The 27802-nt window shown below is 36.1% G+C and overlaps 1 protein-coding gene across 4 annotated transcripts in view; it reads right to left on the bottom strand.

Moving 5' to 3' along the window:
- Positions 1-21285: 21285 nt before the first annotated feature.
- Positions 21286-27802, bottom strand: part of NRG3 (neuregulin 3) — a 1029538-nt gene continuing 1023021 nt past the window's right edge. For 3 of the 4 annotated variants that reach the window (XM_044916509.1, XM_044916510.1, XM_044916511.1), the window contains exon 9: positions 21286-23406. In XM_044916509.1, the coding sequence (XP_044772444.1) occupies positions 22899-23406 (508 nt within the window). In that variant the 3' untranslated portion in view covers positions 21286-22898. Of the gene's footprint in view, positions 23407-23648; positions 23721-27802 lie in introns of all 4 variants that reach the window. The other variant, XM_021699954.2, reaches the window with a different exon arrangement.

Below are 27802 nucleotides of genomic sequence, written 5' to 3'. Positions count from 1 at the left end.
GAGAATGTCATACCAGATCTTCAGGTGTTCTCAGATCACTGAGCACCAAGGACCTCTCTGCTGACTTTATGTGAAGTACTGGACAGCCAGGTTAAGAGTTGAAACCTCATAGATAGCTAGACAGCATTTACCCAGCCGAGATCCTGGCTCCTGCAGAGTGCTCTGTGGCAGAAAAGTACACTGCTGCCTCTTGTGGCACCCACAAAATCCTTTCCTCCTTCTTGTTCAGAGAGCCTTTCATCACCTTGGCTGCCCCTTAGCAGCAAAGCCTTCAACACTTGCCAGCTCACTGCTGGAGTTTGTCCTAATCCCCTCAGGAGCCAGGATTCTGAAAATTCTACTCAAGTGAAAAAGGAAACCCAGAAGTCAAAGGCAAAATGTCTGATGGTCTCTTGACAGGGCCATTTTGTATGCTATAAACACATATTTTGCTGATGAGTTTACAGCAGCTCCCCCAAGGGTGATGCAAATTAATAATTTGTGAATAATTTATCCTCTACTTTTAGTACTGTTATAAAGTACATATTCAACAAAATTTTAGTAGCTTTTTCTTCCCAACCCCTGCACATAAAACATATCCAGAACTATTTCTGCTTCCTCTGAGAACTAATGAGGAGATACTTAGGAAAGAAAAAATGTTCCCTACATATCCATTAGTGAGAACAAGGTTTTAGTCACCTTAATGGTACTGATGATATGTAATAATTAATGCAGCCACTTACAGTGATTCTTTGTTTAAAAGACTTATCAATTCCATTTGAATTTACCACCCATTCTAACATGGTGTATAAACAATTTCCTGTTTGAGAATCCATCTTTGTGTAAATACTCAAAGGAAAATATTGACTTCCTAACATCCTGTAATTCTCAGGTAGTTGAGATGTTGTCATAATTGGGAACTACAAAAGGAATTCTAAAAACAAAACACAAGATCTAGAAAGTTATAATACCAATTCTAACTTTTTCAAGATTCTTGAGTATGTTCATTTTAGTTTCCTGGTAGACACCAGCTTATTTTGTGAATTTTCTGCCTTTGAGTTATTTTGCAAGAACACCCTCATAAAAATACAAGAGGTAGGCTGGGAATATAGAGAGACAAATTCTTACTGAAATCAAACAAATAATACATTATATGTTAAAAAAAAAAAAAGAAGATAGCAGGAGGGGAAGTATGAAGGGGGGGAAATTGGAGGGGGAGATGAACCACAAGAGACAATGGACTCTGAGAAACAAACTGAGGGTTCTAGAGGGGAGAGGGGTGGGAGGATGGGTTAGCCTGGTGATGGGTATTAAAGAGGGCACGTTCTGCATGGAGCACTGGGTGTTATACGCAAACAATGAATCATGGAACACTACATCAAAAACTAATGATGTAATGTATGGTGACTAACATAACATAATAAAAAAATTCTTACTGAAATCAGAGCTTAGAAATTAGAAGGATGTTTCTTCAAGATAATAAGCATAGACCCACAGTAAGAAGGACAATGTGAGGGTTATCTGCTCATTCTCTCTTCTGAAGAAATGCTTCTCATCACCACTGCATCCTTTATAGCAAACATTTTGTACAATATAATCTTATGGTGAGCATCTAACTTCCAATTACTCCCTTTTCCAAGAATTTGAAAAACTCAATTTCAAGATAGGGTGGTGTACTCAATGGAGCAGATGTACAATCTCAGAAATGGAGGCAAACCATTTTCAGCTGTTGTACTCTCCAGAGCAGATGAAGTTGTTGGAAGAGAGAAAAGGGAGGGGCAACTCAAAGATGGCTTGATAGCCCTAGTAGTTTTCCCTACATGCCACCTGCCCCTTTTTCCAGGCTTTCCTATAGCCCAGTTGCATTAATGTCCTTGGGTTCATGAGACATCCCTGCATGATTATAATAAATTTTTATTTTTTCAACAATGTTTGAGTTAGAATCTGTTAACCGGAAAGCAAGAGATTCCTGCCTAATACATATAACTCTTTTGCAGCAAAGTGAGAACCAGCACCTCTATAATTGCTTATCAAGTAACCTTCACCTCTTTTCAACTTCAGTTACACACAACCTTAATCTAGGCATTAGCATCAACACCTTAAGTTGCGAAGCTTTGACATCCAATGTCCTACCCTCAGACCACAACCTCCTATCTGTCCAAATGTTTTGCACCCCTTTCTACAGCTTTTGATTTCTTAGAAAATTCCAGACCCTTGAGAGGTCTTAGACATTGGAGTCAGACAGATCCGGGATTTAATCATAGGTGTAAGTGAAATGATTTTGGAAATAAAGTTGTTCAATCTTTTAAGGCTAAATTGATCCAGCTGGACAAGGGGAATAATACCAATCTCTGGGCTTGGAAAGCATATTCAGTGAGACGATGTTTTATGCGGCAGAGCACCTGGCACATAGTAGACACTCCATAGATGTCATCTGTGCAATTCTCCTGTTGTTATTGCTCTTTCCATTTTTCTTCAGTCTTCTTGGTTTTTTTTCCCTCCCTTGCCAATTGTGGATGCACCAGTTGGGCTCACATAACTCATATTCTCAACATCAACTCTTGCAGCCCAGTCCTTCTGTCTTAATTATGAGAGAAAACTCAAACACAGGATGCATTTTCCAACTATCTTCTCTCCCTTCTATTGCTCTCCCATGAAGATTCAGATTGACAGCCACTCCATGTCCGTGGTCTACAAACCCAGCTTGGTTTCTAGAATTGCCTTTAAATCTCCCATCATTCCTCTCAATTTCTATGTGAAACATTTCCTACATTCCTTCAGGCCTCTGCCCAAGCAAGCTACCTTACTTTCCACAAATTGATGCATTTAGATTCACTATGAATGTGATTTAACCACCACATCACATTCTGACATCTACATTCACATCCATTCTCTCTCCTTTTCATCAGTCATGGAGAATGGTGTGTCTATTCTCCCACTGCAGGCTGCTACTTCCACTCTTCGCAATAAGCCCATCCTTTCACCTCCTCTGGGACTTTGCTTTGCATTAGCCTTACCTTTTATTTCCTTCATCTTCAACCCTCTCTCTTCCTGCAGGCTCCTCTCTCTACACTAGCAAATATTCTCAGGTAATTTTTATCCACATATATAAGTTAAAATTAGTTAAACTACTTTTGACTTCAGTAACATAATACCGAAATAAAAGCGATTTAACCAATAAGGAGTTATTTTTATTTTTTATTTTTTTTATTTCATAGAGTAGGAAGCATGAGGATAAGGGTCGGGTCTTACCCTAAATATAGAGAAGAAAGCTCTAAGGCATCTGATTTGCTGACACTATGAAGCCTCCTTAACAGCCCTGACGTAGGCAATATTTGGTGGTGGTGGGTGCATTGCTCCTGTTTTGAAAATCTACATGCAACTCCTGACTGGTAATTACAACTGTAAGTGAGAGATCACTGTGACACAGTGTTTTCTGATAGCAGTATGCCTATCTACTGAGCCAGTGGATATTCTAAAGTTAGCTGAGATAATCCCAGACCCAAAAGAGCATTCTTGTTGGGAACCTGTCTATACTGTTGGAGAAGAACAAACAAAATTAAGAATATGCAAATGCAAACATCAATTGATTATAATCATTTCAGGCCAATAATTGCCCACAACCAATCTCTCACCAATGAACATAAGAACTCAAAATTGACTGAGGTTAAGTTTTCACCTTTGATTTTACCAGTGGATTTTACCAGATATCTGTTAACACCTCTAAATTTCAGTTTCTTGTAAAGTGGGGATGAAGAGTACCAACTTCACAGCATTATGAAAAGATTGAATAAGATAATCCAATTAAAATACAGCAAGTAGACAAATAGTCATTAATGTGATTCACCAAACATTTTCAGTTCTCCTGGAAACATGATTGGATTTCTCTTCCTCAGTACCCTGTAATTACATACTGCCATGTGACTTGCTGAGGCTAATAAAAGTAGTTGAGGTCATATGTGTTTTGTCAAAAGTTTTAAGAACTAGGGTACAATTTGTCATGCTCTCTTGTCTACTACTGTGATGACTGACAATACCCCAAATGGTTGCTGCTATATCATCAAGGTTCTCAGAGGCAGACAAGAATAAACTGAGCCCCCAGTTGATCTAAAACACACATGAAGCATGAGTGAGAGATATGCCAGTCTTGTTCTAAGCCACTGAAATTTTGGTGACTTTATTACTAGTGCACAACCTAGTACATGCAACTAGTGCAAAATGGCTAAAAAATATTTTAGATATTGTCGCTGTATGGTTGTCATCATCATCCCTGTCAATATCATCATCACCATCAATATCATCATCATCATCATCTCCATCATCATCATCCTCATCCACATCCTCCTCATCATGATGCCCTCTTTCTGCTGTTCCCTTCTTTGTAAACTCTTTTACCTTTTGCCTCTCTTGCCTCTTCTCCCTGCCTCAGCCACAGTAGTCTCTATTTTCTTGATTGATGCTTTACATTTAAGGTTCTGATATTGGATATTTTATTTTTTTCTCCCTGCTTGGATCCCTCTTCTTACCATCTTTAGCTAACAATAAGTGGTTCTTAAGTTAAACTTCACTTTCTCTAAATAACATTCAATGACACTTTGGAATTATTCATCTAAGCTCTCTTACAATAAAGCACTGTTGATTTTTCCTACCAGATCTTTTCTCTCAGGTTGTATTTTCTTGTGAAGTGACACTCTTATCTACCATTCCTAAAGGGAGAAGCCCAAGAGTTATCCACATTTCCTTTCTTTCCCTCACTTCATATGAATAAAGAATATTGTCTTATTAATTCTGTCTGAAAAACGTATCTTTAATATATCAACTTCTCTCATATATTCCATGTCTAGTGTGAGTCAAACAACCATCACTACTCCTTGGAACACAAAATAGTCTTTTTATTGGTCTACACCTTTCCAACTCTTGTCTTCTTCCACCCTATTATTTATATAGTAGCCAGAGTAATTGGGGGAAAAAAACAACACATAAATCTGTCATGGTGTTTGCTTCCTTAGGCCCTCTGTGTCTTTTTCATGCCTTGAGCTAAAATCCAAACCCCTTAACATAACTGTAGATCTCTACTGTGATCTAACTCCTGCCTGTTCTTCAGGTTCACTTATTTATTTGTCTGCAGGCTTACTGGCCTCCTTTCTCTTCCCTGACCTGCTGAAGTGCATTCCTATTTGAGAGCTTTTGTGTATGAAATTTCCTCTACCTGGAATGATACTCCCTCTACTCTTCATATGTTTGAAGCATACATGGGCTTAAATGTGTCTTCCCAAGGGGGACTTTTCATAACTATCTTCATGAATGGGTGCTATGTCACCTCTACTCTGTGTCATTGTGACCTATTAATATCCTTCATGACATTTATCACCACACACACACACACACACATCCACATTTGTTTCTCTATTAATTTTGTTATCTTAGAAACTTACTGTAAGCAGCAAAGGTTGGGACCATTTCTATTTTATTAACCAATATCTTACCAAGTTGTTGAATGAATAAATGTTGGTCACAATTTCAAAGATCATCATATAATTCTTGCAAAGCATTAATCATTTAGAACAATAAGGGAGGAATTCTTAAACTCTGCTCCTCAATATTACCTTTATTACCCATATAACAACATGTCAGCTATCATACATAGATTATCATCACTTTCGAGTTATCCTGGCTGAGAAGCCACCCATGCATTCTAACTCCAGAGAGTATGGGACTGAAAACACAATTTGAACTGTAAGTTAAAACCAATGAATTCCAGTCTAAAAATTGATCTTCAGCATGTGAAACAGCAAAAATGCATAATATGCTTCAATTCTCTGATATTTAAAATTTGAAAACAACATCTTAAAATAGATATATGCTGGGACAGACATGGGTAGTGCAATTCTACTATCACATGTATTACGATGATTTTGGAGAATGAAAAAGTTATTGGTGCATCCCCCTAAGGTCATAAATGATTAACATCCAAATTTGGGGTGTTGGTAGAGACCTTAAAGATTATTCAAGATAAAACATGAGAAAGTCCTCTGTAAATATAAGCTACTAAAGAAATCGTTTTCTTCTCTGTCATTGTGTAATTCTTTTCCTATGCCCCAGTCCCACCAACCACCATCTCTCATCTGTGTTACTCCATCCACCTCTTATCAGGTTCTCTTTCATCCACTCTCATCACCCAGAAGCCATTTTCTTTTTTTCTTTTTTCAGAAGCCATTTTCTACACAGAAGCTAGAGTCATCTCTTTAAGAAAATGTGAGTAGATTCCTCCTCTCTCCTTAAACTCTAATGATGCCTCATTGCACTTAAATTTAAATCAAAACTTTATACCATGTCTTATGAGACCCTAAATGACCTGGCTGTGCCAGCCTATCTTATATGACCATCTTCTTCAACCCATCCTGGTTAACTGTTGCAGACACTCTGAATCCTCACTCCTGCCTGCTCCAGTGTGCCAACCTTCCTCCCACCTCAGGAACTCACACTTGCTATTTCTTCTACCTAGGTTGTCCTTTACCAGGTCTTTGTGTGACTCATTTTCATTATTCAGTCCTATTTTATCACACGTGGAATTCCTCAGAGGTGGCTTTTCCAATTACCCTATCTAAAATAGCTCCTTTCTCTCCATTCTCACCCAGATACTCCCCACTTCCTTAGGTTTTTCAATAACAAGCTGGAATTATACTATTTAATTGCTTATTCATTTATTGGTGGTCTCCCTCAACGACCTCCAGCCCAATGAAAGTAAGGAGCTCGTCTGTTTTGTTTGCCACTGTATCTACTGCTCTTAGAACTTCATCTCACACATAGTAAGTGCCCAATAGATGCCTATGGAAGGGAGGGAGAAAGAGGGAAAGAAAACACAGGAACATGTTTACATGTAGGGGACATATGTGTGCAAAATTATGTTACCTATTGTGTCTATCCAATCTCTGCACAGGAAAAACTTGGTCACCACAGTTTTTAAGGGAGAAGTGAGTAGGCTCACAGGGTGAGGTCAGTGCTCTTCCTCACCGCACAGAAAGCACCATGGTTAGCAGCACAATATTTTTTCTCCACTGTCACATGGGCTCTGCTACTTGATGACTGATTTCCCCCTGCCCTCTCTGGAGTCAGACTTCACATTGTCAAAGGGCATAAATACACATTTTAGCTTTGCTTCAGGGAGCAGTAATAATTAATGTCATTTCATTGATGATGAATAGAATTCTATGAACCAGCTTAGTCACATATAATTTTAGAGAATTTTTTTGAACCACCCCAAATCCATTCTTAGCTACTAGAATGTCAAATGCTTCTACAGCTTTTCTGTTTGCCAGGGGCCAACAGTTTTCATGGATGGTTTGATGCTGGGGGCTATCTGTCAAGTATTAAATAACAGACAAAATATGCGTCAGCTTCCCAAGTTGGAAAGTGACAGGCAAGAAAGTTGCCATTTGTCCCTGGGTATAAGGGAAATGAGAAAGAAATTGTTACAGCAACTTGGTTCTGTTGAGCAAATATGTCTAATCTCTGGAAAATAGGAAGCCTCGGGGGAGAATATAATAATATTGTCCTGCTTCTTGTTGCCTCCTCTAAAACAAACACTCAATTGCAATGCAGAGGAGCGGAACAGAAGCCCCAGTTAATCAAACCAAAGAGGCATGCCAAAAACTAAAAGGCAAATCCCTTCAAAGAAAACACCATAAAACAATGTACTAATTAGGGTTTGTAAGGATGGGAACAAAGCCATTACTTTTAATGGACTATTGAAATGGGTTCCCCAAATTGGACTGTTGAAAATTATATTTAACAGTTTTCTTAATATAAAAGTAAAACATGTCCATCATAAAAAAATAGAACATGTTGAAAATTCTATAAAATTCTCAACATCTTATTACACATAAATAACCATTGTTAATATCTTCATATTTCCTTCCAATAGCTTATATTGAGAACATTTTCTAAAGCAATCAATATTCTCTCAAAGCATGGTATTTAATAATTCAATACTAGTCCATCTTATTGTCATATTGTAATTTGTTTCTCTGTAGTTGTATTTTTGGGTATCTTTCAATTGCTATTATTAGGTTTGTTTTACTATGTATGTATATATATATATACATAGGAAAAAGATAGGAAGGAACACGTGATATATAAATGTATTATTTATGCTATGCAATTGTAATTCAATTTTATCCTATACCTTAAATTCATTGTAATACTGAGAACAAAATCTAAGAATAAATTTACCTTCATAGGATTTAATAGAATTTCATCATTATATAAAATATCATGAATTGTTTAACCATTTGGCTTGTTTTTCCTTTATAAATAAAGGCATAAAAATATTTTTATACATGAATTCTTGTGTCATTTTCTATATGAAATAGTCCAGCCACCAATAACTATTATGCATTATTTTTAAGATCTCTTTAATAGGGGTGCCTGGGTGGCTCAGTCATTAAGATCTCTTTAAGACAGTAAACTTTAATAATCTATTTTGTGAACATTAACCCAATTTCATTACATATGTTTTTATAAATACCAAACTAAAAATGTATTCCTATAAATATAATCCAATTTTGAGTTTTCTGTTTGCTTCTTTTTCTAGAAAGTTCTTCCAGCTATATTTCTTCTGGGTCATTTATGGTTTTATCTAGTACATTTAACTCTTTAGCTCATCAATATTTCATCATAGTATATTGTATAAGGGAGGAACCTATATTTCTTTTTTAGGTCAGCCAATTTTCTAGCAACTTTTCTTAAATAAGGTGAGCTTAACTTATAATTTATTTATTTTTAACTTATAATTTAAAATGTCCTGAATTTCTATTAATTTTTTGTTGTTGTTTTCTAGTGTGTTTCTGGGCTGTCGCTTATGTTTCTCTTCTTTCGATACCTGCATCAACTCAGTAAGGTTTAATAATTTTAACATTATAACATCTTTGATTATATACTAAACTCTCCCTCATTTTTCCATGCAGTTTTATTTTTCACACTGGTTTTGGCTGTTCTCATCCATATATTCTCCAAAATATTCTAGGTATGCCTTTCATTTGAATGCATTATATTTATGAATGAAATTGCAGACCCTTGACAAGTTTAAAATACGGAATTTTCCCACTAAGAGGAAAATTACATTCTCATTTTTTAAAATCTTCATTAATGTTATTTCATTTGCCTCCCCTTAGATTTATTTCAAGGTAATGTATATTTTTGTTAATGCTGCAAATTGGATCATATTTAGCATATGTTTTCTAGCCATTCTATTTTCTTTATAGGCTTACTGCTGAAATCATTTACAGTATCATCCTGTTGACTCTTGAATTCTCTTTTGGATAGTTATGATTCTACCTCTGCTATAGTTACATCTTTTCTTATTCTTTTCTTATTCCTAGATATTGCTCATTTTGTTAATTTAGTTAGTAATATTAATAGTGAAGACTGGCCTTGTTCTTTACTCAAAGGGAGATGAATCTAATGTTTAATTGCTATGTCTAAAACTGATGATTGACTTTATGTTGTTAAGAAAGTGAATTTTTTTCCTCTAATTAACTAAATGTTTTATTCCAGATTGGAAGTTGAATCATATCTGATTTTTGTTATATGGAGATAAATCATGTGACTTAATACACTAATATTGAAATAACTTTAAATTGCTGAAATAAACCTTATGCTGTCATGATGATTTCTTTTTTATTAATACTAGTATAATTCATTTGCAATGATTTCACTTAGATGTTTTCATACATATTTATAAGTGAGTTTGGACAATATAATTTTCCCAAAGACAGTTTTGCCAAATAATAGTGAATACTATAAATGTTTATAGATTGATAGAAGTTTTTGTGATCCAAATAATTACCAGAAATAGAGCTAGATGTCTAAAGGGAGAGATTGGCTGAACTCCCTCTTCCTTGCTCATCTTTCCCACTTGCTGTTTATGGTATCTGACCCAACGGTTAAAACCAGGTGGTGAGGAAGTAAGAAAAAGAAGAAGAAAATGAATAAGCAGAGTTCCCACCCTTTGAATGAGGCAGATTAAAAACATACAAAAGCTTTCTTTCGTGGAACACTTTTTTGGGGGTTGCTGGAGACCCTTTACTTGACAAAGCTGATGCCTCCTCCTGGCTATGACCTTTCCTTAGCCCTGTACCACCCTCACGGACTCTGTTGGGTCACACTGCTGCCTCAGGCAGTCCTTCTTGCTATTGGCCCTCACAAGGGTGAAGGGAACATATATCTTTACTCTGAGACAAACACATGGATCTCCTCTCCTCATGTCTCTGTGTCTCCTCAATCTAGCAATTGGCAGGCAAGCTTCAGCCAGAATTTTGTTCTTCCAGGTACTCAGGCTAGAACTTCAAGGGGCTGTATTCTATGGGATCATAGGAGGCTCTCTGAATGCCCTCTCACTTGGCTTGATGTGAGAGGAATCCATCCTTTCTCCATTTGAAAATTCTAACAGCACAGAATACTGACAATTCTCTCAGAAGGAACTAACTGTCCTTCCAAACCTCACATTTTTATAGGCAAAAGTGAGTGATGGCTAACATGGCAGAAATGGCTTTAATATTTAATGGCACATCCTTCTGAGGTGATCTAAAGATTACTCAAGGAAGTAGAGGCATAAGGCAACTACTGCACTTGTCTCTCAGTCAAAATTTGGAGAGAATCCCATTTTAACATCTTGTGTGTGTGTGTGTGTTTATAAATTACATATTAATTATATAATATGTAATTAATACATATTTTATATGTGTGTATGTATTTATACATGATATATATATTGATTTCAGTATATAGATATAAAGAACTTATATACAAATCTATCTGGACCTGGAAACTCATTATAAGTGGTTAAGTAATTCTTGGAAGGAAAAAAAATTTTTCTATTTATTTTCCCATGAATAACTTAATTTCCTGTTTTTAAGCCATTTGGTACATTTTACTTTCCATGAAAAATCTTAATTTTCATTGAGATTTCATTGAAATTTCATTGAAATTTCATTGAAATTTCATAGCAATGAACAAAGACTTATTTATGCTGTTCAACAATAATTTAAAAAATATTTTCCATATTTGTGATTTATTTACTTTCTCTTTGCTTTCTTTATTTTTCTCATTTTAAAATTATTCTTTTCCTAACTTCACACATTTTTTATTTTTCAAAGTGTTATTATTTCCACTCTTTTCCTTATTCCAAATATCTATTTTTCTGCCTTCACATCATTTTTGTATTTTAAAAAATGGATTACATTATCTCTAACTTTCTCAGCTGAATCCTTTATTCAACACTTCTCTTTTTTTTTTAAGGTGGAATTTATTTAAGACTCTCAGGGTTCCACTGAGTACAGCTTTAGCTAGTTTAAATATTTTTTTATATCTTGCTTTTTATTTTTTAAATTTCCTTTAACTGAATTTTTAATTTCCTCTTTAGAACAGGATTACTTTTTGTTTGCTTTTTTAACATTTAAAAAATTTCTGTTATTATTTTTAAATTCTGAAACAACATATCTTAGGGAGGAAGAGTAAGAAATTAGACAGCTGTGTTTCTAACTCCAATCCTATTGGAGCATAAATTTACATTTATCCAATTCTCTTGTTTACTAGTTCTGTCAGATTTTAATCTGCTTTCATTATTTCTTCTTCTGTAGAAAAAATTTCCTTGACTTGTTTCTTTATATAGTGTTTGCTTTTTTAGTGAGTCCCACACATTGCCCTTAGTCTTTTATTTCATTTCTGAGTATAAGTTTTCTTGATATAATAGTTGATAATTTCTAAGGTGCAACATTAGAGCAAAGCTCATTTTAAAAGGAGTCATGACTTCTACACACTGGAAGCAATATGTTTGGCCTTTGTTCTTGCCTGCAAATGGCTTCACTATGCTCCTGTTGGGATATTTTATAATCTCTTTGCCTTGACTGTTCAGAGATTCCTCTAGGGCTTGTGTCTGTGTAATAATAGTGAGTGGAGAGATTGAATGAATCTTTATTTCTTCTGTTGACCATATGCCCACACAAAATCCTCCTTTTGGATCTTAGGCTTGAGGGACGATTGGTATAGATTTATACTAACAATTCAGGGATGTGGCACCTTGAAGTGAATGAACAGGGAAGTACAGTCACACAAAGCACCAACTCTTGCTTTGTTGAAGCAGAAGACCTGAGGACCACCACTGTGTACTCATTCTTCACATAATGTAAACAGTGGATGTAGCCAAGGCCATAAGTAGGTCCCTCTGGTCTTTTCCTGACACTGCTACCTGTCATATTTGGGAGGAATAGTAGTGTTGATAACTATCTGATCACTATATTTCATATGTGAGAATTTCAAATAACCCACAAAATTGGATGTATAGAGTCCCACTCATTAGTTCTGTGCTCTGCCCTCATTTTTAGCACTTGTTATGTTCATTTGCTGGATTTAGTGAACTGAAGTCCAGATCATCTTCACTTAGCCTTGGAGATTCTACCCTATCGTGGACATTTGAACTATGATTGTAAGAAATTCCTCAAGATAATGAATAAGATTAGAAAATAAAGGTAAGTCTGCATGAATTCTGGCTTGAAATCCAGCCCCTTACAATTTGTTATCTGTGAAATCTCAGGCAAGTTTCTTAACTTCTCTGTGCCTTGATCTCCTCATCTTTAAAATGGGAATGATGTGCATACCTACTTCATAGGGTTTTAATGAAGACTAGATTTAAAGTTAATATATGTAAAACATTGAGTGCCGAGCATATTCTCAGTTCTTTACAATGGTTTGCTTTTATGTTAATGTCACTCCTCCCGGGTTCCAAAGCCGATGGCAATTTTTAAATTATCATCTCATTTTTTAACACTTAGTTTTTTTTAATGTGGATTGGGAGAGGTGAATGTAGTAAGCTGTACAGAGGTTTCTCTAGAGCTTATGTCTTTTTACTCACCTGTCTACATTAGCAAATACGGTGATTTTGGTGATCAAAATCCCTCAGGGGAGTTCCTCCAAAACACAAAATTAATACCGTAAGGTAACTTAGTTTCTTTGTCTACCTATACTTAGAAATATGCTTATGCCAAAAAAATTAATGCATATATGTGTACATATAATATTTAAACATTGACACAAAGCAAATGTAGGTAAATATTTAAAAATCATTTGAATAACATATGTGATGTTTAATGAGCTCTTTGAAAATATGAATGTGTTTCATCCATATAATGACTTACGTAGTCATTAAAAATATGTATAATACTTTACTAATTGAGGAAATTATCAGAGACCATATGTAAAGTTAATAAAGCAGTATAAAATATTTTGAATATAATTTAAATTTTGTAAATGACATGGTGCCTATATATCTATTCAATTAAAAATATTGGAAGGAAATATACTCAAATATTAATAGTGGTTATCTCCTGGTGGTGATTTTTATTTTTCTTCTTACATATTTTATGTGTAAGCATGTAACATTTTTCTAATTACAAGTTAAAATTAAGCTTCATTAAAATGATGCATTTCTGATGAGCCCTATACCATTGTAACTACAATGTGTTATATTGCCATGCAAAGTAAATGAACAAACAAAAATTCAAGTAATGTTAAAATTGTATCTATTAGCCTCTTCTAGAAATTAATTGAGTAATGTCTAAAATAAATTTCCAAACTGGTCATATGGAGACAGTAAAAAGATCAGTGGTTGCTAGGAGTTGAGGAAGAGGGAGAATGAATAGGTGGAGCATGGAGGATTTTTAGGGCAATGAAAATTCTCTGTATGACACCATAATGATGAATAAACGTCATTATACATTTGTTGAAACTCATCATATGTACAATAACAAGAGTGAACTGTAGTGTAATAACTATGGATTGTCGGTGACTATGGTGGTCCATGCAGGTTCTTCAATTGAAAGAAATGTACCACTTTGGTGGGGGATGTTGATCATGAAGAGGCTATGTGTGTGGGGGGTGTGAAGAGTATATGGGAAACTTCTGTACTTTCCCTTCAATTTTGCTGTGAACTTAAAGCTGCTCTAAAAAAAGTCTTACTTAAAACATAATAATAAAATAAAGTAACTAAAAAAAGGTACATTCATTGACCCAACCATATAAACTTCTTGTAGGGTATAACTGGGAAATTACTTAAAGGAGTTATTCATAACCATTGAAGTTCACACGTTTCTTTACTAACCTTATGAAATTTTTAGTTAGAGACCTTTCTGCCCCACCAAAAATATGCATATACTAACCTATACCAGCTTACACTTTTGAGTGTTTATAGACCCTATGAAACTTGTTCATGGACCTGCAGTTTCTTCTTCCAAAAGAAAGAAAAAATAATGTGTATTCTATGATACTAATTGTGGAGTTACTTATGGTAGTGAATAAACTGAAGCAATTTGAATGTCATATAATAACAAAATGTCTAAATAAGTCATAACATAGGAACAGACTGAAATTTATGTAGCCATTAAAATAATGTTTACAAAGACAATTTATTACCATGGGACTGTATGTTGTATTATTTTTTAAATTATAATGCAACATAGTAGGAAAATAATAGTGAAATATGCATGTATGTAGAAAATGAGAAGAAAATTTACAAAAACACTGTTGAGTATGGTCTTAGCATTGTTGAATTCATGCTGATCATTTTCTTATTTTTCACACACTTTCAGTGACATTAATTTTAAAATAAGATTTTAAAAAAGTAAAGCAAAAAGAAAATCTGTTAAATCTAACATCTGTTGTGCAAATGTTTGTGGCATCGGGTGTCTGTCTCGACTTTCTCATTGGAGAAAGGCCTCATAGCAATGCTTCATTCATTTTTTTCAGCTGGAATGGATGGAATTTGCAGGACAAGCTACTTCTTTTTTTATACAAACGAATGCCCTGTTTCTCAAATTCTGTAGTATACTTTTCAGTTGTTTAGATATTTGATCCAAGGAAGACTGCAACTTTTTTTTTTTCTTTTAACTTACCAGTGTTTTTATTGATGAAATTATACAATGACTGGATTTTGCTTTAAAAATAAAATTGAAAGGAAGAAAAAAAAAGTGGAGGATGACCCACAGAAACAAAGCTGGTCATAGAGTGATTGAACCTGGCTTTTTTTTTTTTTTTTGGCCTTGCCTTAATTACTAACTTACTGCAGTAGACTCTTCTCATGCGAAGAGTACCTGGATCTCTTTTAAGTTCCCTAAGGCATTCCAAGTGAGCTTGCCCTTTCCTGTACTGCAGCTCCATATATCCATACCCATATATGTTACACATTTTAAATTTCAGAATGTGTTGACATCTGTCTCCATATTTGATTCAGTAGCTTCATCTATGTTCAGCTTAAAATACGGAACCTTCGGTGAAAACTGTCAATAAGAAAATAAGAATGCATTAGTAGATAACTATTTCATTCTATAAATCTGTATAATTTTTTCCCATCTTAAACACAGATTTTTATAAATTTTGTGTCAAGTTGAAAGAAATGGCAAAAGTGAAGATTTTAGTATATTTAAATGTTTGAGCTCAGTAGGCATAATTAATGCCCAACAGAAATTCTAAAATATGAACTATTATTATGGAAAGAGTTCAGTTTACAGAGAATTATAAAAAAAAAACCCCACCTTATTTTGGAAACCATTTACCTAATATTTCTTTACATTATTTTAGCCTTAGATTTGATTTTTAGTTGTTAGTATTTTATGTGAAACCTTTAAAAATGTTGCTATTGGTTTATCTTTTATTCAATGTTTAAAAGAGGATTATTTTATTTATTGTTTTGTTCTTTTACATAAATCGATGATTTTATCTTTCTTTCTTACAAGATAGAAAATATTCTTGTAAAAAACAATAATAAGAAGGTTGAAAAGTCTGTTAATAATATTTGGAAAATTAAAGAGCCCTAGGCTATGCCTGTATCTGAGAAGATACTGGCTAAAGTCATGAACCTTATTATCCCTTCATTGGAAAAATTACAAGTTTAATCCTCCACTAACACAACTCAAAAGAATAAAGCTATTTTTCTCTACAAAATCACATTAGTCTCTCATTTTAGCTGAAAATTCCCTGTTTGATAAACGAGAAGATAAAAGTAACATGCAGTAAGAATCCAACCTAAGGGATCTGAGTGCCCAGGTTCATCAAAGACTACTGAGAAGATGCAACAGGAAAATAATAATCAAGGATTCCCTCCACAGATGAAAACTTACATGACAAAGTCAAGATTATTATTAAGTCAATTAGTAATATCGTAATTTTAGTAAGTGTGGTATATTTCCCTGAAATGCAGTGCCCCATAATGTAACCAAACTTTACTGGGCTGCCAAGGGACAAACAGCTAGTATTATTTCCCATAGCCTTCATATCCACTCCACAGAGTAGGGAACAGCATTTTGAAATATTTTCTTGGAAGGAGAACATATACACTCCTTAAGACAAAACTACTATCACAGGCACAAGAGATTGTTTCTGCTTTAAAAAAAAATTTTTTTTTAAATAACAACTGGAGATATTCTGCTGACCATTTTGTATGTATTCTTCTGTATGTGACTTAACATTCTTTATTTAAAATATGGTCAGTGAGTTAATAAAATACGTTAATTATGAAGAACTAGGGAATTCATTTTTCATTTAGATTTAATGTGTACAATTGCATACGTGAAAAAAATAAGAGGGAATCAAGGTATTTCCCTCAAATTATCTTTAAAATATACACAGTGACCCCTGGTAAATGTGTAGAGATTTTAAGGTGACTAGTATGTTCTTCCATTTATTCCAGTTTGAATGAATGTATCTATTCTCTAGACCTTTTTTTTTTTTTTGATAGACAGGATTCAAATGCAGGCTGTATAAAACAACCTTAAAAGAGAATCACTATAGTTTTCGCTGTCTGCCTTTCATATGAAACATATCTGAATCCAAGGTCATCCACATCATGAGAATTTGGACACACTTGAGTGAGTTTTAAGAGAAAACTCTAAGGAAAAGGAGGACAACATTGGATTTTAACATGCTGTGTGTGTGTGTGTGATTGTTTAAGACCTTCAACTTAAGTTCATTTCGGAAAGGACAGTATCGAGTTATCAATGTAAAGTGGAACAAGGCTGTGTGAATGGTTCATCAGACCTCTAAATACATCAAAAAGTTTTAAAAACGTGCATTTTTTCTATTTTGATTTTGTAAACAACTACATGGAATCTTTATAACTTTAAAAACACAACACAACTTAATGAGACTTACTGTTTTGATTGACCTATTTAACATTCTGCATTGTTTTATTGAAGACTAAGGAATTCAGACTTTGGGATCTTGATGAAGAAAAATTATATGGAAGAATTAGTGCTAGTCAGGATGCTATTGGAAGAGCAAATAGATATTGATTTGTTAGAAACAGCAATTAGGGCGCCTGGGTGGCTCAGATGGTTAAGCGTCTGCCTTCGGCTCAGGTCATGATCCCAGGGTCCTGGGATTGAGTCCCACATCGGGCTCCTGGCTCAGCGGGGAGCCTGCTTCTCCCTCTGACCCTCTCCCCTCTCATGCTGTTTCTCTCTCGCTCGCTCTCTAAAAAATAAATAAATAAAAAATCTTAAAAAAAAAAAAAGAAACAGCAATTAAAACCAAAATCAAATAAGTAAACCCTGCATTTTTTTTTGTCTATTGTGCCCCCCAAAGAACAGGATTATTTCCAACTATAATGTGAAAGTGTCCCCAGAGAATTTATTCACTATTAGTTGGAGGGTTTGTGGTAAGGAGTTTGATGTGCAAATAATTGAGAATATTAAGAAATATCCTGTGTATCCAGTGAGAGTGTGTCATTGCATCTGTGAGAGGAGAACATCTTCAAGGTGTCATGCCTTCTCAGAACTCCTTACTCTGGCTTTGATAAAGATTCACAAAGGATACACTTTAAAAAAAAATCCGTGGCAAATTTTAATCCAAGAATCCAGGGCGAATTTTTATGCTCAAGCTTTGAAGTTAGGCATTTTCTTGGCCATCCTTTCTTATTAATTACCTGTCCTAGGTAAATTTACTTTAAAAATGAGAAAAGTGATCCTATTTCTCTATGGAAATTAAGTGGAATATTATAAGTGTAACATATAGATATATATAGGTTGATAGACAGGTTCCAACAATTGTTGAGTCTTACAAGACATAACTATTAACTTTCCAAGGGATTGTGAAATGATTGGATGACAAATGACCAGGTAAAGTCTGAGTTTGAATGATCGGATAACAGGATATTATTCAATTTGGAAGGAAATTGAAGATGAACTAGATAATCCTCCTTATTTGACAGATGGAGTCATGATGTTACTAATATGTATAGTTAAGTCACGAGCTTTCACAAAGATGACTCTCAACATGAATTGTTTGCTATCGTACAATTAATTATTTCATAGGCAACAACACCCATGCAACCAATGTTTCTGAAAAAAGTTTTCAAAGTACTAGAAGCCTGTTCTCTATTTTATCAAGATGGTGTCTGGTTACCTCTACTATCATCTGCACATCTTCACTGGGGTATCCAATATTAACATGTAATATCTCCCCCTCGTCCCTCTGCCTTGACCTCAACTCCTCACTAGAGCTCATGGGCACTTGAAGCCAAAGGTACCTGTGTAGCACCTTTGGGAGAACTTGTGTCTATATTTGTAAAAAATATATTTGAGACCATTATATGCTATAGGGACAGCAATCATATACACCCATAGTTTAATCTTCATGTCTAAGGGATAATCTAGCAGAAATTTTATTCCAGGGTCGTGTGAATTCTCCAACCCGAGGATATTTCTGCTTACCTAAGAAAAAGAAAGAACTGAAAAATGCTTCTGTTACCTAAACGTTGGAGGTTCAGCTGATCCCTAAATGATTTCATTTCATTGGCATTCACTTTAATATTTGTCAAATTAAGCAAAAATAAAGCTAACAAAATAATCAAACACCTAAATTTAATATACGTATATATTTTATATATACATATATGTTTAGATGTGTGTGTGTGTGTGTGTGTGTGTGTGTGTGTAGTCACAGTAGAAAACAGATAATTGTAAGAAAACAAGGTGGATCTTAAGGAATGGATTTCTTCCTTCACCCTCACTATTTCTTTAAAAGGGAAAGAAAAAATAAAAGAGGAAGAGATAAAGCTTATTTAAAGGCATCATTTCCCACAACATATTGGGATACATCTAAAATTGAGAACAGCCCAGAAACATTGTGCTGATCTTTCCTGGATGAAGATTGAATTTCTGAAGACTAAGGTACAAACACAGTAGAGATATGCTATCATCAAATACACTATACTGAATCTATACAATCGAATAATAATAAAAAAGTATTCTTTATATATAAAATGTTTCCCGGATACCAAAAGATCAAATAAAAATCCCACCCCTCCTGCTGTGTTCGTAAGTATAGTATATGCTCATTTGGGAAATGTTTCACAGCACTTGTCTCAGGGCGATATTTTCTGGCTTACAGGGCTGGGATCAAAGGAACCAGAATCTCCCCTTACTTAGGGAGCCATGGTTTCCTAGAGCACCATGCAGCAGATGGATGTGCATGACTGCTGCATACATCAAGCGTATTCTGGTGGAGACGTGGTTATTGACAGCCTTCGCCATGGTTGCCAGAGGCCTCACTTACATTGTAGCTGTCATTCAATCTGGAAGCCAATGGGCATTCTCTCAAAGTCAGCCTGGCCCTACTTTTCTCTTTTTGGTTGGTCTGATATGCTATTATTATCAAAAGAGATTAATTTGTGAAGTCTTAAAATCAGCACTTTTGCTCCTCCAGAAGACCTTGCTATTCTTACTTAGAAATGATGTGAATCATTGGAGATGTGATAAATTTACAAATATTTAGTCCTTAGCCCATAGCAAGGTAGATACTGGATTAGAGTGTAAAACGTAGAGCATTCAATAACATACATGGGAAAATCAGAAAGAAAATTTGGATGCCAATTTTCCAACATCATTTCTATTATTTCTCATTAACATAAAATTAGTCATATATTTTGAACAACAGTGTTCCATGGCAACTTGGAATAATATATGCCTTGTATTAAAAAAAGACTAATTAGAAAATGATTCAGAGTGAAAAACTAGTGAGTGACATTCACTCTTCAGTAAATAACTAATATGCAACTTACTTAGGTACAAATCTCCAAATATCTATTCACATAAAAAAGACAAGGAAAATGAAGCAAAATCAAAGGTGTCTTGTAGAAATAAGCACCTCTCTGTAGGCACATGAGCTAGAAGGACAAGTACCAATGGCTCCAGGTGTTTGCCATGTTAGATCAATTTTGAAAGTCTTGATGTTATCAGTACTTGTCAGATGGTGCCCAAAAATGTGCATTTTGAGCTTGGGCCCTTTTCAGAGAGCTTCATATTCCAAAAGAAGACAAATGACCACTGAAATAACCTTTAATATCTGTTCTTTATGGAAGATTTTGTCTTGATTATCAATTAGGAAATAACTATATCTCTAAACTTTACATCAGACTGCCAGTGGGTGCGCCTGATATTAATGCTCTTCACGATGCACCAGAGTGTTTATAATCACATAATATATGGTTCTACTTTAAAAAAAAAAAAGTGGGGGTTGGATCAGGACTTAAGTTTGATTGATAATATTCAATCTTTTCAGAGTGAAAAATATATTAAAGTAACTGCTGTGAGTCACCTAATTATCACCTCCTAATTAGGTGAAATCTGTATGAATCCTTTAGGTGTGCCACAGGTAAACTTGTGATGAAAAACCCAAGAAACAAGGTTGACTTCAACAGACTTGTGAGGCCTTCCAGTTAATGTTTGATAATAGTGATAAATTTCAACACAGTAACATATTGGATATGCAACTTATGGGTGTCATATATCCTTGCCCCAAAGATACAATATTTTTAAATGGGAGCCTAGGTGGTCTAGACATTAAAAATTTGTGATGATCTTTTAAGACTCTAACAACATTACCTCTATATTCAAAATTATATAAGTATACTAGGACAATTAATGAATACCAAAAACCTTTTGTTAAATATAAAATGCATTTCTACCAAAGTGTTTTCAACAACTGAGACCTTGAAGTTCCACTAAACAGTGTTGGTAAGAACACAATGTTTTCCTTCCCCTGCATGACATTATGTCTATTATTAAAGAATGTTCTCAAAGAGCAATTTGCAATGTATTTTCAACAGAAACAACCTCAATAAGAATTGTATATATGCAATATTTCAGAAATAGTTACATTCCCTTTCAATGTAATGTGAATCTTCCACAAGGAAATTTTAACCAAAGTCTTCCCAGACTGCAGTAAAAGAAATCTTTTACATACTTTCAAATACTGTGCCTTTTTATTTAAAACAGTGTAAACATAACAACTCAACACCACCAATGATTGGAAAAAGACTGGTTATGTGAACACTAATTTCCTTGAATGCCCCATGAAAATAAGGGTAAATAAAACAGACAAATCTTCAGGAGAAGTTTCAGTTCACCTTAGCAGTGGTAAAAATATTGCTTTATTCCAAATGAACATACAACACAATTTACTGTTCTTTTGGGGGCTTCCTGTGAACTGAAAAGTCTGGGCTTTGTGATTTCAACAATTTATTCTTTCCATATTAACCACAGAAGCCAATGTCTTGGTCCACGAATAGTAGACTTGCTACAAAATAAATAGTAATGAGGATGACGAGAAAGCAAAGGGTAACTGTCAATTTGATAACTGGCTTGTGTAAATCATTTAAGTATGCATGATTCAAAATAAACACACATCCTCAACTCGCCTTGTGATGCTGATATCATTAATGAGCCAATAGTTGTTCCTCTCAAAAATATTCACACCAGAAAATGATCTTGACATTGTCAAGAGTTTTATAGGACCCCGCCATGCAAGTGACCTTGATCTAAGAACTTACTAACTGAACTTTATACTTAATGGATAAATTTAAAGTGAACAGATCTGAGAGGGAAATTTTTTTTTCTGAATATTAAATTCCCTGATGTTTCAGAACAAATTTTAGCAAGCTTAATATGCACACACATGCACACACATACACACAAGGAACACATGTGCATACAGCATACCTGTGCTCGAGTGAGCAAGCCCATACCAACGCCCGTTTGTGCGCACACACGCACACATTCATACACACACGCGTGCGCACACACGTGTGCGCACACTCCCACACACACAGGCACACACACACTGAGAAATGCTCCTTTGGAGCCCCTACACAATCTCAAAGAAAAACACTTCTATTCGCATGGTTTTAGTGACACGACATTGTGATTTTTCTCATCTCTTTTTCTATAATAATTTCCTTCACACCTCCCTCTGAGATTCTGTGCCTTCAAATTTCAGAGGGAACTGGCACATGAGAGTAGCTAAGACTGCCCCCGATTACTCCTTCTATCTCCTGTCCTCCCCCTTCCAGAGTCTTTGTGTCATTCTTCAGAAATGAAAGAGAAAACACTACATTGGTTGACATGACATAACCTGTGAGGAGGCTGTCGAGTGAATAGAAATTTAGGGGTTGGGACCAGCAAGCCAAATGCAAGAGCCACTCGCTCACTGGCATGTCCACCCTCAGGATACAGCTTGTCTCTTTGAAACCGGGTAACTGCCAGTGCTTTTTTATGAGGACACTGGTGCGGTGGGGCTGAGGGTCTGAATCACCCACATCTACTAAGAGCCAAAAGAGGCCGGCGTTGGGACTAACTGAAATGGTATTCAGAATTCTACCCCAAAGCTTTAGTGGTAAGCTTTATCCCTCCTGAAACGTTTCTTTCCCTTTAAAAAAATATTTTGTTAAAAAACAGTATGATATGAGGGCGATAGACTATTTGGTTTCTTCTAAGTAGATGCTCTTAAATTAATGCATATAAATAATTTGTATTTAATTTCCTCTCTTTTCCTGTTGAGCAAAGCACAGAATGCACAGATTCCTCCATCTTAAGTCACTTGGTCAATGCAGAGTCTCTTTGTATTTCCTTTCTTAAGACAAATTGTGCCTCGCGTTCTGATTTGGCCGTGGGACTCAGGGGGAGAAAGGCTGTGTTTTCACTTGCACTGTCCTCAGTTTCTACACTGGCCAGTTCATAGTCCTCTGACCGCCTGGCGTCAGTCAGAATTCGGATCTGCTCCTGGACAGTTTCTAGCAATATTTTCACTTCTTGTTGTTCTGCTATAAGACAATCGCTGACTGGAATACTCACATTGACAATATCAGCAGAGTAGGAGTTTTTGTACCATTTGATGCTTTTGACTTCAGAAATCCCTGGCATTTGCATGCAGGTTTCCTCTAGACCCACTGAAGGGATGATGGGCACGGAACTGGCCCGTGTGGATGAATAGCCCATCAGGTCCTTTTGATCCAAGCTATTAAAATAGGAATTTGTCTCTCTTGAAGGCAGTTGCATATTTATGGATGCATTTTGTTGGGTTTTTAAACCACTGGATGAATACCTGAAAAAGAAACATGGTGTTACAGGTTCTGCTTTCTGCTGTGCTTCCTTAGAGCACTATTCAGTCAACAAAGCACTTCCACATGCACCATCTCACTGAATTCTCACAGCAACCCCATGAGACGGATAATATGCTCCCAGTTAAACAGAGAAGTAAACTGAAGCTCAGAGAGGTGAAGTGACTTGCCCAAGGTCACACAGAAAATAAGTGACAGACTGAGACTCAAACCCAGATCTTCTTACTTGAAGTCCAGGGATCTTTCAACACACCACAGCTGTATAGGCAGGTGGGGTATAGTCTTCCTGACCTCTATCCTAGAATACAAAGTAAATGGGGATTGAGCAGGTAAGTGTGGCCTTTCCATAGTGACAAACAGGAAACCCATAATGGCATTACTCCACTCCATCCATGTGACCACCCTCTCAGCCCGGGTTTAGTCTGTAGACTCGTGGCCACACTACTTGGGGGCGATCAGGAAGCCCGACATGAAGCATCAAGGTGCTATCATCCTGAGTGTTTCTGCTTCACTCTGAGTTTACAGGGACCAAATCCGATTTTCAGTGGCTCTCTGCTCTGTAGAAACGGCCTCACTGCCAGATTGCTGAGCCTACAAATGGGATGGAGGCATACAATTCCTCTCCAGGGATGAACATGAAGTGAAGTCCATTGGGCCTCTACCAATATAGCAACTTTCCTCACATGGTTTCTGGAGCCAAGTAAGGTAGTTCGTTGGTGCACGGCAGTAGCTTGTCAAGAATGCTAAGGTACCATTCCAAGTCTTTGGAATATGCCAGGATCTGGCTAGCCCTCTTATTGCCTGTTCAGAGCCAGTGAATTTTCCAGTGCCAGAGAGTAGGGCAGGTATGTTGTGGATTCACAGAAATGTGGTTTGGGGTCCTGAACAGTAGTCCCTATTCTCTCAGTTGTTTGTCCTTAATTTAAATGTTAAATGAAACATTAAAATTTAAGCATAATCTAAACATATCCACCCTCCACAGAATAGGTCTTATTCCCCTTGTCTGGCATTACAATGCAAATAACAATCATGTTTATAAATGGAAAGAATAATTGCAATGAAGTGTCTTGCATACTAAATAGAAGTCTTTATTGTAAGGACACAATCAGAGCAATTTAGGGGTCTGTCTTTTCACCAGGCAGTGAGAAAAGATGAGGATCAAATTTAGGTGTCTTTGTAGCTCCATCCCCTCTTACTATGCTTAGTACAGAGTTGGCAATCAATAAATCCTGATCAAGTGGATGCATGAATACATGAACAAATCTTCAAGGTAAGTGCTCCCCTTATATCCCAGTTAATGTCCATTTCACACATAATAACAGCTGACATTTGCAAAATGTTTTTTAAAAGCATGCTTATGTCTAATTACCTCATTTAATTTTTTAAAAACCTGTGGCTTATTTATTATTATTACCATGTGATTGATGAATAAACTAGATTAAGGGGCACTCAAGTGACTTCCCTCAAATTATACCTTTGGTAAGCAGCAGAGGAACAAGTTAATCCCAAATTGTTTGATTGTGATTCTTCTTATCAAAGCCAGAAATGAGTGGGCATCCTAAGGTGCACTAGAACACCTTTTTAGGGATGTATAATCTTTTTTACAATTATAGACTAATTGTATAGTCATGTACAAGGAAATTCCTTGGGGGATCTTATGCCTTTCACTTATACGTTATATGGTTGAAAATCTGACCCTAAAGTTTCTGTTCAATGTCTTAATTTCAACAAGAAAAAAGGGGTCAGATGTCAACCTGTTAGCATCACTAATATGCATGAAGATAGAGGATGTCTGCTTATCGCATTCACCAATGGCACAGAGCCAAGAAATATAATTGGGATAAAACTGTATTCCCCATAGATATCTTCTGGGTGTATCAGTGGCTAGAATTTAACAGGTTGAAATGTGATGGTGACAGGTGCACCTTCTTATACCAGCATCTAAATATTCCTTGTAAAACTCTTGGGTAAAGGCCTAAGTATCTCAGGGGACTTAGTAAATTGTAGCCTCATGACTACATTGGCATGATGACGAAGTAATCAAAGGCAATTCAAACCAAACGTGGGCCAGTCTTCTGAATTACGCCCTTGGGTGAGAAAGAGGAATTGCAATTAGCTTATGTGTCATCTTGCAAGTCAGGTATGGGACACATGGCTGGCAATAACTGAAATCTAGAATGTTACTATAACATGGAGAGGACTTCAAACAATTAGAACTCTCCAAAAATGTGATTTCGTTTTATATCAGACATGATTTTAAGTCCCAATGCCATTACAAGCTCTGGAATCTTAGACAAATGGCAGCCTCACTTATATATTTTCGTTAATTAAAACAGGTGGGAATACTGACCTAGGGGAATTCCTCTGGGGACTAACCTAAGTAATGTCTCTGTGCTATTCAACCAGAGTCCTCTCTTCCTTCTCAGAGTGAAAGGTCCCAGACTGGTATTTGAGTAGAAGCTACGTACTACTCTCCAGAAGTTTAAGCGAGAGCTAAATTTCTAATGTGGTTCTGGATTAGAAGATACTTCAGAGTTCTGTGTCCCTGAAGAGTCACTGACTCTTTCACAAGTTTGATCCATAGCTTGTCATTCAGTGACTATAAAATACCAGTTTGAGCTGCCCTTCCTCTGATCTCTCACCAAAGAAATCACAAGTGCATTTCATCTGTAACTAGGGGAGTCAAAGCATCCTTTTAAAGATGAGAAATTCCAACAGTAGTCACTTGGTTTGGTTCCCAGGGATTCGGCCAAGGAATTTGTGTTTCTGCAGGGGACTCCGAGCCTCAGTTCCTGGTGTGCATGGCCTTGAAATCAACTGACTAAATTGAAGAGATCCACTTTTCCCTCCAAAGCCATACACTTAGCTATTCCATTTATATGTCATCATCCATGAATGTGATTTTCTTCACATTTCTTTCCCGGCTTAGTGGTTCATTTAGTCAGAAAGGCCAGTATTCAATCTTGGTCCTTTTACATGGGATATGCCACCTTAGGTTAGCCATTTAAACTCTGCTATTCTTAGTATGTTCATTTTTAAACTTCTTAAAGGATCACTTGTCTGTAAAGTTGCTAGCTAAGTGAGGTAGGTATTCAGTTTGGATCCCTTCTACTTTGGATCCCTTCTACTTTGAAGGTGGCCATCTACTTCTGTGATTCCATTTCTTTCTGTCTAGCATATGAAGAGATGAGTTTGATTTGCCTGACAGAACCTAGTTCAGAGCTCTGTAAGCCATTGCCATGGTGGTCCCAGGTCTATCATTTGGGGGTAAATCTCCTGAAGAATCTCCTCTTCATCTCATTCCTTCATCAGACCTCCCTATGATATGTGCTGGGTTCAAGCTGGGTTGACGTAAGTGCCAAGAAGAGAAGTCCTATACACCAGGAGCCTAACTAGCAGACAGCGCCCACACGCTTGATAAACAAGCAGCAGATGGCTGATAGCTCTCGTAAATTCATTCACTCCCCCTCGGGGCTAGGGCCAGATTTGAAGAGGGCCTTTAGCTATGAAATTCTATTACCAATCCCATTTCCAGTCCGGAGAGATGGTCAGTCCCCCAGGAGTGGAAAATAGCTGTTTTTAAGAACTGAGAATGAGATTGCTCCCTGAGATTCATCGTGCTGAGCACACAGTGACTTAGAGTCACGATTTATCAACATCGGGTGCATATCACTCACAGGAAAATACACGTGGCCAGCCAGCTGGAGAGAATATTCCAAACCCAATGATGGTTGAACCAAAACAAAACTACCACTATGCAGACAATAAGTGTAAGTCTCCCAGGAGGTAAAAGACAAAGCAGTGCCTGAACATGCATGGAAATCTCTGAGCCTCTGAAGATTCATGTATGTAGGGTTCAAGCCTATGCCTGGCACAGGCTCAGAGCATCCTTAACATATGGGATGAGAGCCATAACAGTACCCAATGAAAAGAAAGACAGCATGGGCTGGGTTCTCTCCCCACCCACAAAATCTCCGAACTTGATTTCCCTTCACTCGTTCTCACCTGTATATATATTCCTAAGTAACAGACATTATTAGTGATTTAAGAATCATTATCCGTGCTTAGCGATTTAAGAAGAAAAGAAATGATGAAACATGATTAATTATAATTAGAGGCTAAATGCAAGCCCCTTTTCTAGATATAAGGCAAAGAAATATGCAAACTGCTTCTTGACTTGCATTATACATTTTGGACAACCTGGTTGTTATGTTGAATTTACAAACTGTCACCCCAGATCTGTACCAAAAGTATTTTACAGCCCATTTGGAATTGCTTCAAAATTACAAATTTCTTTCTGAAGAAATCTGTTGCTGAGTTTTGTCAGACAGGGCATTGCTGTATGTATAACTTGCCAAGAAGAAAAGGAAAAGGTAAGGC

The sequence above is a fragment of the Neomonachus schauinslandi genome, chromosome 6 (assembly GCF_002201575.2).
Source record: "Neomonachus schauinslandi chromosome 6, ASM220157v2, whole genome shotgun sequence".
In the NCBI taxonomy this organism is placed as follows: Eukaryota; Metazoa; Chordata; class Mammalia; order Carnivora; family Phocidae; genus Neomonachus; species Neomonachus schauinslandi.
This window is presented reverse-complemented; position numbering and strand designations above follow the sequence as displayed.